Consider the following 18479-nt stretch of genomic DNA (forward strand, 5'->3'; position numbering starts at 1 on the left):
AAAACTAGGAATAGACTTACTCTTCAGTGGTAGACAAGAGACCTCAAGATAAACTTTGGTCAAAAGAAAAGAGAACAGTGTTTTTTCCTTGTTCTTTAGATAAGTGGATACTAGAAACTAGAGATTATTTTGGCAAGAGTTCAAGGGTTAATGCAGCAGATAAATAAAAGGAATTTTCTGTAAATTGAGACCTGCGTTATTTCAGTTGTCTTGTCTTTCCAAACCTAACTCGTTTAATTTTTTAAAGTAAATACTTAAATTCTTCCTGACAGTGTGCTCAGCTTTTACTATCGTTTATTTCTGCAATTATACGTGGTATCACTTAGAACAATCTGCCATTTGGAAATCTCATTATAGCCTGAAGCTTAATATTCAGTCTGGCTGGTATTGTAACATGTACAGCATATGACATTAATGTATCAAAATTAGATTGGATCATCCCTCCTGGTTAAATTTATTTCACATTTCTTTTGTATTCAGTTAACATAAACCTATTACAAAAACTGACACATGGTGATGGCTGTATAGGAAGGATATTTTAAAGTATTTTGATTGAAAAATGAAATTTCAGAGAACATGACTTTAAAAATTGTGTGATCTTTCTCACTTTTTGAAAACCTTGACAAAGAAACATAAGCCCCATGTTTATACTATTAAATAGAGTATGTATTTCATATATTGGTATTCATTTCCCGCACTAAAATAAATATTTTAAATTTTTAGTCCTGGAGTACTGTTTAATTTATTTTTGAACAGTAAAAGCTATTATGGTTTCCAAAAAGAGCTGTCTAGACTATTGAAGCCCAAAAGTATCCTTCTTCAGAGAATTCACTATGTTTAAAAAATTATAGAGCCTTATTTTAAATTTAGCTTTGTTAATAATCTATCTTTAAAGCAATAAATGTCTCAATTCATAATGCTTCAGAGCATCTAGGTGGGTTTCTTTTGCTTCTTAGGGAAGATAAATTTTTAAGTTAAGAAATTTGCCTTTATAATTCACATGTTAGATAAATATTTGGTGATCAAATAACCTTTAGAGAATGAAAGAGAAGGAAAAGTCTTCAGTTTACTGATCTTTATGTTTCTTTTGAATTCACGTATTTAGTTTGTTTACTTTTTGAAACAGGCAAACCATGCAAGTTTTCATAATTTCATAGTTTGAATTTTTTCAACATTTAACCTGTAATTTTGTCCTGTTTTGAGGTTTATTCAGTCTATATTTATCAACCAATCCACATTCTGGTAGTTGTTGTCCACAGATCTCGAGGATACCCTCCTTCACTCCTCAGTGAACTTAGTGCCTACTTCACAGTCTTTCTCTCTTCTTCAACTCCTGCCCTAATATAAGGGAACAATAGCATATATATTGATACTCCCTTAAAGACTCGAACCACACAATTTCTCAACTTGTTTATTTCCCATGGTCACCTCCTCCACTCCACCCCTTGACCTTGCCATCACCTACAAGTATTCCAATCTAGGTTTATAAACTCTCAGGTTCCTCTATCTGATCATAATCTGTTGTCATTCACCTCTCCCTCTCAACTTGCAACTCCAAACCCTGTTCATTGTCTTCACCAGGATTTCCAATCCATCTATTCTTTCCCAAGCCTTTACTCTGGCTATCTCTTCCCTTCCCCCAACTTGACTGCTTGCTGAACCAGTTCAGTTCTACACTGTCATATTCTTTCAAGTCCCTTGCCCTTTTATCGTATTAAAGATTTTGCCCTTCCAAACCCCATTTTATTGTCTTACCACCATCATCTTTTTGCTTATGCTACTGTTTACACTCTGCTGAATGAAACTGGAAAAAATCATGAATCCATTTTGTTTGGGTTCACTACAGATTTATGTTATGTGATCTCAACTGGGGCTTCACCATAGGAAGGAAACCTTTTTACACATCCCTCGTCAATTCGCTATGCCACTCACCACAGCAGCTTTTCTAAACATTTTCATCCTTCCTGAAACTTCCAGAGGTACCCCCTCCCCCAACCGTATCAGTTGAGACCTTGCCTCATAATCGACTGAAAAAATGGAGAGTATTTGTAGAGAGCCCCCTCTCCTCTCCTCTTCCTCATTTCATATAAGTTTGATCTCTTTTGTCACTATCTTCTCTTTCATTCTGCTTTTACATGAAGAAGTAGCTCTTCTTTTGGCCAGGGAACCCCCACACATAAGCACAAGTGATCCCATTCCATCCTGTTTTCTCCAGCAGGTTGCCTCCTCTGTTATTCCTACTCTTAAAACATTCCCAGTTGTTTCCTCTACCATCTACAGACATGGCCACATCTCCCTCATCCTGAAAAAACCCTCACTTAATCTATCCATCCCTGTTAGCCCTCATCCCATATCTGTACTTTTTGTGGCCAAACTCCTAGAGAAAGCCATCTATAATCAATGCCTCCACTTCCTCACTCTCTTAATAACGTTTTGCAGTCTGACTTCATCATTTAACTGAAACTGCTCTCTCCCAAGTCACTAATGATTTCTTAATTGCCACGTCAAATGGCCTCTTCTTGATCCTCATCCTTTTTGACCTCTCTACAGCCTTTGACACTGTTGTTCACCCTCTTCTCCCTAGGTTTTTGTGACACTTCCACCTCCTGATTCTCTTCCCAAACCTAACAGTTTATTCATCGTATGCATGATGTCTTCCCTGTCTCCTTTGCTGGATTTTCTGCAAGGTCATGCTCACTAACCAAGGCTCTGTCCTGGACCCTCTTCTCTTCTCCTTCTATACAAGTTCATTTGATGATACCAACATCTTCCATGATTTTAATCAGATCTGCTTGTACAGCAGCAAACTCTATTCTAACCTCCAGCCTCTCATCTCTAACTGCCTATTAGACATCTTGAACTGGACAGCCCATAGGCATCTTAAACTCAACATTTCTAAAATTGAACTTCATTATCTTTACCCTCAAAGTCTATTACTGTCAAGGGTATCACCATCCCAGGCTCACAGCTTAGGTGTCATCTGCAGTTTTTCACTCACTTTCATTCCCCATATGCAGTCAAATGCCAACAACCTTCACAGCATCTCTTGTATACATGGCCTTCTCTCATCTGACCCTGACTCCTCTGGTGCAGGCCCTCATCACCTCACACCTGGACCTGGATATTGCAGTAACCTGCTGGTTTGTCTTCCTGTCTAGTCCCTCCTCAGTCTAATCTATCCGCTACTCAGCTGTCAAACCGACCTTCCTTTAGTCCTCAAGTCTGACCACACCAGCCCCATCTTCAATAAACTCCAGTGGCTCCCTATCACTTCTAACATCAAATATAGAATTCTCTGTTTGGCTGTTAAAACCTTTGGTAACCTGACCTCTACCTACCTTTCAGTCTCCTTACACCTAACTATCTTCCATATATTTTGCTGTCCAGCGACATTGACCTTCTCACTATTCCTAGAACACAACACTTCATTACCTGGCCTCACACATTTTCCCTGGCAGTCCGTCATGCCTGGGATGTTCTCTCTCCTCATCTCTGCCTCCTGGCTTTACTGGCCTTCTTCAAGTCTCATCCAAAGACCTGCCTTCTGCAAGATGCCTTTCCCAGTCCTTCTTAATCTTAGTGCCTTCCCTCTGAGACTGCCCCAAATTTATCCTGTATGTGTGCTGTTTGTACATAGTTGTGTGCATGTTGTTTCTCCCATTAGACCGTGAGCTCCTTGAGAACAGGCATTGTGTTTTGCTTTTCTTTGTATCAGTAACACTTAGCATAATGTCTGGCACTTTATAAATGCTAGTTGACTGACTGACTTGACCTGAACCTTCACTGCAGCAAGACAATCCTTTCATTCCTCCCTGATTAATTGCCTCTCACACTCCCCACTGAGGCTTTTCCAAACCTCTTCTCAAACTTCCTCCCCTTTTCAGCTTTCTTTTGTGTGATTTCTTCCCCCGTTAGATTCTAAGTTCCTTGAAGGTGTTATCCCCAGCATTTATCACAGTACCTGGTACATAATAGGTGCTTAACAAATATTTATTGACTGTCACCATGACTTTCCATACCTCCCGGACTCTCTCACCTAAGGATATCACCTCTAACTGTACTGATAAGCTTAAAGTCATTTGCCATCTGCTCCTTTTACTCCTCTTCAGCTCAATCCGCTGGCATCCTGCCCAACTCACTTTTCCCCAGATCCTGATGAGGGTGTGGCTTTTCTTGATGATACCAGCATCTCTTTGACTCAATCTCATCTTTTCAACCTTAGTCAACCTCACTTTCCCTCATCCCTCACCTGTCACCCTCCTTTCCTCCTTTTCCCTCTTCTTCCTCTCCCTCCATACTTTTCTTTTTTCGCCTTTTCCTCTTTCCTTTTCCTTCTACTTCCTGGTTCCATCCCCATTGCCTTCAGACATGCCCAAGTTTCCCCCATCCTTAAAAAGCCTTTACTAGACCCTGTAATTCCACTCAATTTACCATCCTGTATCTACTCCCTTTATCAGTCACATTCCTCAGAAGAGCTGAGCAAACCTACCCTTCTCTCACTCATTTCTCAACCTTTGCAGTTTGGCTTCCAGCTTTATCACTGGATTGAAATTGCTCTTTCTAAGATTACCAAACCTTTTTCAGTTGTTACCCTTCTTGATCTAGCCATTGCATTTTAAACTTCAAATCTTAGACCAGTAATTTATACCAAGCCAGGATTTGTTTCCCTATACCTTGTACTCACTGACCATAGTTCTTTCCTGTTGAGCAAACCAAGTCTAATCCCTCTTATAGATGTCAGTTCTTCAAGTACTGGACTTTATGAACACTGTCACTGTCTCCCAAGTCTTCACTTTTCCACTTTGTATTTTTTGTACGTATTCTCTTTATATGCTTTTGTATATATTCTGTATTTACCTATATCTGTCCTTACCTTCCTCAATTACAGCCCTTTGTGAATAGTCTTAGATACTTAAATGCTTTGTGGTTGATGATGAATGGAGTGAGAAAAACCTGGGTTCAAATTCCATATCGCTTACTAGCTGACAGACCCTGGAAAAGGCATTTGACCTCACTGCGCCTTACTTTCTTCATCTATAAAATGAAGAAGTTATCTGAGGTTCCATCTAGCTCTACATGATCTTGTGAATTGAGAATACAGAAACCTTTCCCCTTCAACTGCCAGTGCCTCCCCTCTGTGGTCCTAACCTGGTAACATCCTGGATACATAGTGATTGGTGGAACGGTTTATTTGTTTTTCAGTTATTCAGTCATGTATGACTCTTCATAACCCCATGAGCCATGCTTTCCGTGGGGTTTCTTGGCAAGGACACTGGAGCAGTTTGCCGTTTCCTTCTCCACTGAATTAAAACAAACAAAGGTTAAGTGACTAGCCCAGGGCCACACAGCTAGTAAGCACCTGAGGCCAGAACTCAGCTCTTCCTAAGTCCAGGTCCAGTGCTGTATTGACTGAACCATATAACTGCCCCTGGAAGTGGCCATACTTAAGTCCTAATGCTCAGTTTGGAAGAAGGGTTGCAGATTAGTGCGTGAGCTATACCCCAGTGATCTCATCCCTCTCATTATTCAATAGGAACTCTACATCTTGGTCTCCCTTGGTCAGTGGGGAGACAGTCCATGGCATGGACATGGAATGGAGTGGAAGACAGCAGCAGGGAAGAGGGGAGACATAGCCAAACTAGCAAAACCAGGAGTCTGTAAATGGTTACTGAGAGGCAAAAACCAGACCTCCCACCTGAGTCCCTGAGACCTCCTTGGCTGTTACTTGAGCCACAAATAGGAAGAGATTGAGTAATTGAATAGGAAGTAGTCCCATGTTGTATAAATTAAAGAGTCTTCTTTGGTAGAAGGGACTGATTCCCTCAAAGAAGTGGGCTGCCTCACTGCCTATGGTATAACAGTGAGCAGTTTAAATGTCTAAATGAAATCTAGATGAAATCTCTAACAATTATTAGTAAAAATTGAGGAGAAATTTAGAACATACTAAAGTAAATGAACCACTAATAAATTTGTTAAATCTAAAATGACAAATCTTTCTTATTCAAGGAGAGTATTCAAAAAGGAAATGAAACTCAAATCCATCCATTTTTCTGCATTTTAATTTTATTCACAATGTGCTTTGTAAAGGAAGAAATTGAAACTTAACTAAAAGAGGATGTTTGGATTATCTGTGAATTTCTTTTACCTGTGCTTATCATAGCACAATTTGGAATGATTGTTATCTATAGCAGTGGGGCTGCATGTATTTACGTATTTTGTGCAATGTTTTCTTAACATTACTTTCTTGTTTTCCTAGTTGCGACACTTAGGAAATGATGAAGTGCACATTGTTTGGTCAGAGCATACTAGAGACTATAGAAGAGGAATCATCCCTACAGAATTTGGTGATGTCCTTATTGTAATATATCCAATGAAAAACCACATGTTCAGTATCCAGATAATGAAAAAACCTGAGGTGTGTAAGAAATTGCATTTTCTTTAATTTTTAAATAGTATATTTACTAAGTTATTCACAGTTTTGCTTTCTAGAAAAAGTATGTGCATTCTACCTAAGAATTAATTAATATGTCCTTAGCTCAATCAGAGTCAGGGGATGAGTGAGACAGCTTCCCATTTCCAATTTGTATCCTTTTTAATGGTATGTTTATTGTCCAAGCCCTCGACAATAGAAGCCACAGCAAAAAACCTTAGCAAGAATTGGCCAAAGCCGGTAGTAGAAAAGTCAGTATTCTCTGCATTAGCATATAACTGGAAGGATTGGGCGGGGGGCGGGGGGGGGGGAGGTGGCACACCTAGGTGGCACAGTGGATCAAACACAGAAACTTGGAGTCAGGAAAACCTGAGTTCAAATCTGGCCTTAGACATTTGTTCGTTATATGAACCTAGAAAAGTCATTTAACCTCTGTCAGCCTTAGTTTCCTCATCTGTAAAATGGAGATAATGAGAGAACCTGTCTCCCAAGGTTTTTGTAAATGTCCAGTGAGATAATAGTTATGAAGTGCTCCACAAACCTTAAAGTGTTGTATAAATGCTAATTATTGTCATTATTGTTGTTGTTATTACAATATTTTCACATGGATATTCTTCATTCTTTTTTGGGGGGAGGTGATTATCTTATTAATAGTAATGCACACGTAGTATTGAAAAATTTACAAAGTTCTTTGTCACAGTAGTCCTGTATCTCTGTGTACAGACGAGGAAACAAAGGCCCAGGAAAAAGTGATTCTGCCAGTGGTTACAGAGCTAGTATCATAGCTGAGATTTGAAACCAGGTCATAAATACATGTATTGGTTGTCATAGAATATAATTGAAATGCCAGACTAATATTCTTAAAAGTATTATATGCAGATAATGCTATCATCTCCTTTTTCATTAATATTTTAGTGAATGTATTAAACTCTGAAATGACTTTTTAATTTCTGATTTAGGTTCCATTCTTCGGTCCACTTTTTGACGGTGCTATTGTAAATGGAAAAATCCTTCCCATCATGGTTCGAGCAACAGCTATAAACGCAAGCCGTGCATTGAAATCATTGATCCCATTGTACCAAAATTTGTATCCTTTTTAATGGTATGTTTCCTTTCTATAGTCCACTTTCCAAGGTAGATATTTCTTATGTGTTGCTAAAAATATTCAATTTATTCATTATTCAATTTCTGTACTTTTTGTGGTTGTGGTTTATCTTTCGTTCTCAAAGAGGACTATGACTTCATGGAGATGATGACATGACTTACAGCTGACTTTGATTTGAGTGAGGGAGGGCTGTGCCAAGTCACTTTCTCCTCCAGAGCCACCTGGGTCCGGTGGCCAGATTTCAATCACGGTGACTGAAGATGGCCCAGGAGATGTTGGCCATTTTAAGCTAAGGTCTTTTCAGGTTCTCACTTTGAGAGAGGCAACGCCCATTCAGTGAGTAAGCCTCTTTAAGAAGTAAGTCAAGGGATAGTCCCTTTAATCAAGAAAAGATTCTCAGGGTTGCTGGCCAAAAGAGAAACAGTCACTATTTGCATTCACTAAGGCAGGAGGGCCTCCAAAATAGCCATTAAGTGGTACTTGGGCAGGCCAGGGACCTATTATTGTCCGATCAATAAGATCTAGAGTGAATTGGGTTTAAGGCTTGGTCTTTGAGAAAGAAATCTAGCCAGCAAACCTCAAGTTAAATAGGTAGGTTTTGGCCATCAAAATTTACAAATTTACCTTCCTTTGGGCAGAACATCTAAAGGAGAGAAGAGGAGAGGAACAATGGTTATGTTATTACTCATGTTATTAAATAATATAGTCTTCAACATTACTGGTCAATCATAAAAATTTACACAAATGCATATTTGCTGTTTTGTATTCATTATTTTCATACTATTAAGAATATGCTTGATGTTCTTAAATGTGCCACACATTAAAAATTCAGTACAGACTTGACATCTTTAAGAGTGAAAATTGAACTTCACAAAATAGTAGGCCATTAGAACATCTCATTGTTGTCTTCGTCGTTGTCCAGTCATTACAGTCACATGACTCTTCGTGACCCCATTTAGGGTTTTCTTGACAAAGATACTGGAATGGTTTGCCATTTCTTTCTCTAGCTCATTTTACAGATGAGGAAACTGAGGCAAACAGGGTTAAATGACTTGCCCAGTGTGACGCAGCTAGTAAATGTCTGAGTCCACATCTGAACTCAAGTCTTCCTGACTCCAGGCCCAGCACTCTGTCCACTGTGCAACCTAGCTGCTATATTAGGACATCCATCTGTTTATTATGTATTTTAATAACCAGTTAAGAGATTTTAAATTATTCCCGTTCTAGCAAATTGGCCTGCTTGATATTCTTTATGCAATAGTCCATCTCCCTTCTCTAAGCCTTTGTAAGCCAGGAATGTCGTCCATCATCATCTCTTGGAATCCCTTGGAATTCTAGGTTAAGCTCAGGTGTTGCCTCCTATACCAGGCCTTTCCTGCTCTTTCTGTGGTCTCTGCCCCACCCCCAATTACTTTTTAAGTTTACTTTGTATATATCTTGTATTATACTTCTGTTAAAAATTCTTTAAGGGTGAAAGACTATTTTTAGTTTGTCTTTGTATCATAGCACCTTCCTTTAACCACTGGCACTTTGCAAATGGCTTCTTAAATATAAATAAAATTGGAGTAATTTCATGAGCACTAACGACAGGGGAAACTTGGAAAGAGTTTGCTTAGGAATTAGCACTTGAACTGAGCTTCTAAAGAACATAGAGATTATCAGGGAGTGCATTGATTCCAGCAGTTTTTATGTTCACAAAAGGTTGAGAGTCTAATGCTTTATACTTATAATTTTGTTAATTTATATTGAGAATATACTATATTAAGAACATCATACTTAGATACTCAAAGGAGTGCTCTCCCTTGGAAAATATTAGGTGCATAATGATCAATTTTCTCTTAAAAATTCCTTTTTTCTAAGAGTTTTCTCCTTTTTTTACATTTTTTTACATATTTCCATATAAGATTATACAGAGACTTATCGACTTGCCCAGTGTCATCCAGCTAGCTAGCTGGACTTGATTCCAGGTTTTCTTCCTGATTCCTAAATCAGTGCTCTACTGTACACTGCCATTTCTTTTAGCATCATAGCTATTCTTTCACAAACCTTTTGGTTTCAACCTATTTTACACTTAGCACATTTTTAATGTCTTAATTTCACCAAGGTATAATTTCATCTATAGTTATATATCATATATATTGTTAGCCTCACCAGACATATTTACTTTCTGACTTTTACTTGTCTCATTTTTTTCTTAATCCTAATATCCATCCTGAGGTCAGGTGTCAGTTGAATATTACAGTCAGTAATATTAACTTTTAATTTGAGTGAAAGGAGAACACAGTAGGGAAGTGATTTCATTTTCCTGTAAAAAGAAAGCTCTATCATACATCTTACATACAAACCTCAAATTTAGTGAGAGAAGACAATTTTTTTTTGCCCTCAGTAGAGTCATAAACTCTCAGCTGAAAAGTAACTAGTAAATAGCATTCAGATACTTTATTTGCAAGAGTAATGAACTGTTCCCAAATAGGATTAAGAATAATGCAAACATTCAGGTTCCATACAGTGACAGACCAATATATAGTTTGCCTCTTACATGTAATGAATTATTAAGTTGTATATGGATTATATATGCACTTTTAAGTTCTAGAACACATTATAGCTTTTATATTTGCCTAAAAGACTAGAAAAAGATGTGGCAATGTGGTGGCAACACCAGTCTGACAATCTCCAGAATAAAAATCTAGTGAAAATTGGATATGTAAGGCCATATTTTTTAGAATGATTGCATTCATCTTAATGGATTGTAGAGATAATGTTTTTCATATTTAATAATTTTTTTAATTTATGTTATTTTAGGGTAATTGTTATGCTAATTTTGACCTCATTTTGCCTACCATGTTCAAGTGAATATACTTCTATTTATACACTGATTCTGAATTATTATTTCCAAATGCTCCAGAATTCTGTTGCTACTGTCTTTAAATACTGGTTTTTTTCAAACCCGTTACAAATATAAATAGTCAAGCAAAACAAATTCCCATATTAGCTATGTCCCTCCAAAAAATATACTTTAGTTTATACTCTTTTTTTTTGGAGGGGGGAAGGCAGGATACTTGGATTTAAGTAACTTGCCCAAGGTCACACAGCTAGTAAGTGTGTCAAGTGTCTGAGGGCAAATTTGAACTCAGGTCCTCCTGACTCCAGGGTCAGTGCTCTACTTACTGCACCACCTAGCTGATACTCTTGAGTCCATCACCTTTTTATATTGAGGTGTAGAGCATGTTTCATCATGAGGTTTCTGGAACGGTTTCGTTATGTGCTATGGATCAGAGTTCCTACATCTTTCAAAGCTATTTGTCTTTACAGTATTGTTATTTTGTAAATTGTTCTCCTAGTTCTGTTCCCTTCACTTTGCATCAGTTTATATAAGTCTTCCAAGTTTTTCTAAAACCATCATTTTTCTTCATTTCTTATAGCACAGTAACATTGTATCACATACATATGCTATAACTTGTTCAGGCATAAATTCCCATTTGGTGGGCATCCCCTCAGATTCCGATTCTTTGCCACCATGAAACAGCTGTTATAAATATTTTTGTATGTATTTTTCCTTTTTCTTTGATATCTTTGGTGAATAGACCTTGAATCAATTTTGCTGGGTCAAAGGTCATATACACAATTCAGGTTCTTTGGGGACCTATTTCCTCAGAAGCAATTGTGATCTTTTATTAACAAGACAAAAATTATTTCAACTAAAAAGATTGATTTTAGACTTTTGATACTGCATTTAAATACATCTAAAATCTTCTTAATTTTAAACTAGAGATTTATTTAAGTGTAAAAGTGAAGATACTTTAAGTTTATAAATGAACAGCAATGGAGAATAGCATTTATGATTATGAGCTGAGAAGGGGTGGCTACACAAAGTACAAGAGGCACAGTAAGAGTGGGAACATACACCGGGCACCCTGACCAATGTCACCACCATAGAAATAGTGAAACACCAAATTTGAGGCACTGCAATAGCCTAATGATTACACGATGAACAGCTTTAGCATTTCTAGTATAATTTGGAGGGAGAAACATAGACAGACCATAAGAGAAATCTAATGGGCACAAAGGAGTATGAAGATCTTTTGAAAATCTGGCTCTGAAGATGAAAAGATGAGACCCAAGGAATCCAAGTTAAAGAGGTTAAGCACATCACAGAAGTGTGCAGGAAGCAGGAGGTGGCCTCAAGTCGATGATTGTAAGAGACTTGGAATGAACTGGCTGCCTGAGTCCCACCTTCAGGAGAGAGATGAGCAGATAAGGTTGTCGGGTTCAGAATCTGAAATATCTTAATGTTCCTAAAGAAAATTATTCTCAGAAAGAAGATAAATTTGCAGAGGAGTTAAAAAAAATAATCACACTTGGTGAACTCAAGCATGCAGAGACCTTTGTTGAATTTACTGAGAGACTGGCAATAAAAGCTTGAAAAAACAACTGATGAGTTGACAGGCAAACTTAAATGCACCAAAGAGGTACACCTCTGCATAGAAAGGATGCCAGACCAGACTCTTATTGACCTGAATGAGACTTGGAAATCCCATCCCCCAAACCTAACCTATCATTGCTCCTCCCATTAACCCTGACTTCCCTGGAGACCACCCTGCCTGAACCTGACCAAACTGAAGGCCAATCTGGAAGACTGTTTTTATTCCCATTTCAGTTATACAAATTGTCTCCATAGCTCTCCCCTCAAATCCCAGCTGAGAGCAAAATTTAAGAAAACACTAGCACAAAGCAATAGTGTCTTGAGAAGCATGTTGTATGAAGTATACATTTAATAATGACCTTTTTTATTTTAGCAACCATTTGTAAAACACTCCAAATAATGTTGAATATTTTACATATGCCTTAGAGAATTGAGAAATCAGCAGCTTTGTGCCAATTGCCATTCCCAATTTTTTTTAAATCAAGAAATGGTGAATTTAAAACTCATTTGGGTTGACTTGCATAAGGTCCTCTCTCACATATTAATCAGAAAGTCACTCTTTAATTATCTCTCAGCCTTCAGTAGTATTTTATAGAAAAGACAGCACTTTCCAAGCATTTTTCCTAACATTTTATTTAAAAGAATGGAATTTCAAATATCAAAAGGTATAGTGTAACAAAAATAATCAAGGATTGAAAAATCTTAACTTCATAGGACAGAAGTGTGTTATATTAGCAAGAAGAAAGTTTACTAGAGGATAATGGTCTTACAAAACGATATTCCTAAAACCATTCCTTTTCCAAGATAAAAAATTTCATTGACTATTAAATCTTTTGGTAAAAGGCAGTGTTGTTTAAAGAAAAAAAGTACTGAACCTGGAGCTGTGCGCCAGCTAGGTTCCCACAACCCCTTCGACATTTGAGCATTCCTATCTTTTGTTATCTTTGCCAGTTTAGAACATTGTAAACTGAAACTTCAGGATTATTTTGATTTGCATTTCTCTTATTACAAGTGATTTGGATTTCTTTCATATAGTTATTAATAGCTTGCAATTCTCCTTTTGAGAACTGTTCATTTATATCCCTTGACCAGTCGGTCACCTTTTAGGGAATAGTTTTTGGTCATTTATATTTGTATGTATGTATGTATGTACATTAATTGTTTATATATATTGGATACCAAACCCTTATTAAAGAAATTTGATATAAATATTCTTAATAGAAGCTTTTCAGTTTCATATAATCAAAGTTTTCTATTCTATCTTTTGTAATTACTTCTCTCCCTTGTTTGGTTAAAAAATACATTGCCTAACCATAGTTGTGAGAGGTATATGATCTGCTTCTATTCTCATTTTTATTAGTATGATCTTTAATATTATGATCACGTTTCCATTTAGTTGAATATAGTATGGAATATGTCCTGCCAGACTGCTTTCTAGTTTTCCCAGCAATTTCATTAAATAAGTAATATTTTTCTTAGGTAATTTATGTTCCATTTTATTAAAGACTGGATTGTTGAGTTCTGTTGTTTCTGATTCTCCCTTATCTAATATTTTATATTGATCTACCTTTTTATTTGTTATTATTGTTCAATTGTGTCCTACTTTTTGTGACTGGATTTGGGATTTTTTTTGGCAAAGATACCAGAATGTTTTGCTATTTCCTTCTCCAACTCATTTTACAGATGAGAAAACTGAGACACAGAGTGACTTACCCAGGGTCACACAGCTACTAGGCAGCTGAGGCCGAATTTGAACTCAGGTCTGCCTGGCACCACCTAGCTGCCCTTTCCATTTTTTGACTGGCTTTTATGACTGCTGCTTCATGAGAGTTTGAAGTCTGGAAGTGATAGAACTCCTGTGTCCCCACCTCTTTTCATCATTGCCCTTGATCATGTAGATTTCTATTTTTCCAAATGAATTTTTTTTATTTTATCAAGCATCCCTTTGATAATTTGATTGGTATTTGATAATATTGTCATTTTTATTATATTGGTAGAGTCTAGCCATGACAAGGGAATATTCCTCCATCTGTTTAAATTGTTCTTTATTTCTGTAAGAAAAGCTTTGTAATCAAATATCTATTAGTGAATCTAATCACATCTTTTTTCATATGTTTTGTAGATGTATGCTTGATATTTTATGTATTTTGTAGTTATTTGAAGTAGGGGCAGCTAGGTGGTGCAGTGGCTAGACCGGCCTAGAGTCACAAAACCTGAGTTCAAATCCAGCCTCAGACACTATACTAGCTGTGTGACCCTGTTTGCCCATCTGTAAAATGAGCTGGAGAACAAAGTGGCAAACCACTCATGTATCTTTGCCAAGAACACCCCAAATACAGTTACAAAGAGTTGGACACAACTGAAATGACTGAACAATAATGACAAAAATTATTTGGAATGGAATTTCCCTTTTTGCTATTGCTTCTTGGGTTTTGTTTTTATTATAAAACTCTTGTTGATTTTTCAGGGTTTATTTTGTAGTCTTCAAGTTTGCAGAAGTTGCTAATTGTCTCATTTAGTATTTTTGATGATTCTCTAGAATTTTTCAGGTATACCACAAGAATATCACCAAATAGGGGTAGTTGTATCTCCTTTTTATCTATCTTTATTCCTTTAATTTCTTTGTTTTGACTTACTGCTGTTGCTAGCAATTCCAGAATTATATCAAATATTCTAACCACTTTTTGTTAATTTTTGTTATTTTACTCCATTTGTTCCATTTCTTACTATTTTGAGACAATGAAGGAAAGCTGGGCTAATCCTAACTTGTCAGAACTTCTGTCAGGATTATCTAGCCAAGCTCTATGAAGGCTTGTTTTCCCTCTTTTTTTTTTTTTGCCTCTTCTGTAAGGCATCACTTTTTGTCATCTGTTTTCTGTTGTCATCTTCCTCCATAATGTTCTTCAAATGTTAAGTTGCAGAGTTGTCGCACATATTCATTGGTAGTGGGAATTTGCTTATCTGAGAACTCCATACACTAATCAGTTTATAGATCCAGTCCCTCTTTTCCTCTATTTCTCACCTCCCTTGCCAGATGTTTTCTTTATAAGATTGTCAACATGGATGCCATTTAATTCTTCCAGTAGCATATCCACTCTTAAGTTGTTGATCAAAGATGTCACATTTGCAGTACCAACAGTTAAATTCTACTGTTTGTAGAAAGTCTAAAAACTTGGCTTCTTAGCACTCCCTACTCCCTTGTCTCTCACTCCATTACTTTGGTGCAAGATTGGGACCTAGTTATTCTTTTCTGTTTTACCCATTGCCATGACAAAAGAATTCATCACCAAATGACCAGCTTTCTGATGACAAGCCTCTCCAGTTAGCTAACCTGGTTTTCAAATGACAGGCACAGCTTGTTGCCAGGACTATAAGAATCTTTGCTTTTCTGTCCAAGTAAAACTAGCTGGAACTTTGATTCTGGTACCATAGCCTTTGAAGATCCAGGTTCACCTTAATGGCATGTTGAGGTAGAGTATCAAAATACATCCTTTTGCCAATTTATAGTAGATTATATTTTGTGCTTACTACTTTTATTTAAAAAGAAAATGTATTATCTTATTTTTAATAGGTATAGATCTACTCTCCAGTCTACAGAATATTATCCATCTAAAGTTAATGTAGTTTTTAAAGTCACACAAAGAAATTTAAAGTTAATCATTGTCTACTTTTTAGTCCTATTTTTAAATTATTAAAATTGGACTTAGTTCATCTAGAAAAGGGTAGTTCACATTCAGGACTTCACAAGAAGAGAACAAAAGAGGCTTCAGGAAGAAATTATTTGTAATTTGGGAGCTGTTTAGATTCATATTCCAACGTAGTCTAGTCATCTAGTGTGTGATATTGTAAAATTTTTATATTACCTTGAATACTGTCTTATACATACTGTTCAAGAATACTTGCAGTGGTGGATTATGGGGTACTACATGGTTTTCTTTAAAAGATGTGAACAGATTTTAGGCACTTAATAGTTTTTGAACATGGCTTATTACATACATTTTAGTAAATATCTTAATAACAGTCTAGAACTTGGGATCCTTAGTCTAATATTAACCACAGTTTTGTATCTTATGATCAGGACATATAGGATCATAGATTTAAAATTTCAGGGGACCGCAGAAGCCATCTAGCATTATATATATGAGGAAACTGAAGCCTGCCTCAGAGGTTATACAACTTCCCCAATGTCGCGAGAACAGTAAGAGTCAAAGGTAGGATTTGAATCCAGGTCTTCTGACTCCAAAGGCAATGCTTTTTCTACTTTACCATACTCCTCTCATTGTGTTTGATTTCTTTGTTATTCTATTTATAATTTAACAGTGTAGTTATTTTCATAACAGAGAATTAGCTGTTTATAACTTTGAAAGAGGAAATCTCTTTCTATAGTAATACATCATTTTTGGCACATTTTCAGGTTATAAGGCACTGTAGGGGCTAAAGAATGTAGTTTAAATAGCCGAACCTTTTAGGAGCTTAGTTAAGAAACATGTAAACATCTTTCAGAAAGATGACTAACTGAAAACCTAAAAAAAAATATGATTTTTTTATGAACTTAGGTCGCTTGATATTTCAGAATAAAATCTAAGCTTACAATGTATACGTTGAAAATAAATATTTAAAATTTAAAAATACTGTAGTCATAAATCAGATAGCTCTATTTAAGATATATGTTAAATATCACCCTGTACTATAAGAATAATAAACACAATTTATTAAATCAGATTGTTAAGCTTACAAAGCTATTAAGATGACAAGAAAAATTCTATTAGTGACAAACCATGTATTCTAAAGCAAATACATAAAATGTAGCAGCAGTTTTGCCACAAAATATACTAGAAATTAATACAGTGCTACCTTTGAAAAAATTACAACAGCTAATAACTTAATCCTTGGAACAAAATTATTTTTAAAAAGAACTACCTGAAAAATTCAATTAAAAATGTATACTGTTAGGTCAATTCTTTCATGCCCTATAAAAATGCCAACTAAAATTCCACAGCATAAATTGTGCTATTTATGTTCATTAAGTACAGTTTGAATTTTACCTTAGGAACATCTTCTGTAACTACGTATCTAATGTTGTTCACTAAATGAGGACAGTATTGATCGGCATGTGCAGCTCAAATCGATCATCCTGACAGCCAAAATTACAGTAATCTGTCAGTATTGACGACTCTTTCAAGTTTTGATACCTCCTCTTCACTTGTCTTGTCTGGCCTCACTTTTATTTGAAATATATTTTCTTGCCATTTCTAGTTTTGTCAGGGTAAGTATTTTATAGTACTTTATGTCCCTTGATCCCAATTTATTGTGTTGATTGTGCAATTTGAATTGAAATGCAACACTGGGAAGCAAGAAGAGGCAGTGGTCTAAGGATTGGATCTAGAAAGTATTGCAGACCTGATTTTCAACCATCATTTACTAGTTACCTGTTGAAAGAATTTTTTACAATGAAAAATTCCAAGTCATTTTATATGCCTTTAATTTTAGCCACTAGAAACTACTGATCAATCTAAACTTCTCCTTAAAATTTTGTTTTTATTATGTAAGACATGTGAATTGTGATTTACGAAATAACAGGCTAGGCATAAATTTAAAGCTACTATAAAATACTGTTTTTTAATATTTTTACATGTATCTATCTGCTAATGTACAAAAGCCTACAGGGTTAGGTATTTGTGCCCCAAGTTTAAGATTGGGGCTTTCCTACCAAAATTAGTATTAATCTTTTAACTTACTTTTGGATTTGATACTTAGTCTTAAATGCCTGAATTTGGATTTTTTAAATTTATCAGACTGATTTTCAGAACTCAATGCTGAGTTCTTAAAATATCCAGTTAAAATTAGTCATCCCTGCAAATCAATGTGATTTTCTTAGAGTGCTCATCTCTTCCATATTAAGTAGAATCCAGTGGCTGTCTGTTGCTTCTGAGATCAATTTTATAAGGTCTTCTGTCTGATTTTTAAAGGTTTTCTTAACCTTATTAAAATTATTCTCTTTTTCTAAATATGGCTCAGCCAGCATACTATTCCTCACTCAAAGCAGTCCATCCTCTGTCTCAACCTCTTTGAATTTCTTGTTTCTTTTGAAATTCTGCTCAGGTAACATGTTCTACATGAAACCTTTCTTGATCTTTCAACTGTTACATCCTTTCCCCCATAAATTTTACCTGTATTCATTTTGTATTTATAGATTTATGTACATGTCTCTCCAGAATGTAAGCTTCTTGGAGGCAAATGCTGTTTGTGTCATGTCTCCAGTGCCTAGCACAATGCTGGAAAGTAAGCACTTAAGTATTTTGTTGATTGGTTCTATTGTTCAGATAGACTAAAATATGCATACCAAATTAAAACTGATAGGTACTGCTAATGCATTCTGCCATTAATTAGAACAGGGCTGTCCATCCTTAGGTTTTTATTCAAACAATAGACAATATATTTTGATTTGCCATTTTAGTGAGAGCTCTGTGTTAGCTCGGCTTTGTTTACTAAAGCATTTATGTAAGTTTCTATGCTGGTAG

The 18479-nt window shown here is 36.1% G+C and overlaps 1 protein-coding gene across 6 annotated transcripts in view; it reads left to right on the top strand.

Moving 5' to 3' along the window:
- The window catches only part of RALGAPA1 (Ral GTPase activating protein catalytic subunit alpha 1), a 339477-nt gene that overhangs the window by 291880 nt on the left and 29118 nt on the right, over positions 1-18479 (top strand). For all 6 annotated transcript variants that reach the window (XM_036751008.1, XM_036751009.1, XM_036751011.1 and 3 more), the window contains 2 exons: positions 6257-6415; positions 7390-7517. In XM_036751008.1, the coding sequence (XP_036606903.1) occupies positions 6257-6415; positions 7390-7517 (287 nt within the window). The remainder of the gene's footprint in view (positions 1-6256; positions 6416-7389; positions 7518-18479) is intronic.

The sequence above is a fragment of the Trichosurus vulpecula genome, chromosome 3 (assembly GCF_011100635.1).
Source record: "Trichosurus vulpecula isolate mTriVul1 chromosome 3, mTriVul1.pri, whole genome shotgun sequence".
NCBI classification, from domain to species: domain Eukaryota; kingdom Metazoa; phylum Chordata; class Mammalia; order Diprotodontia; family Phalangeridae; genus Trichosurus; species Trichosurus vulpecula.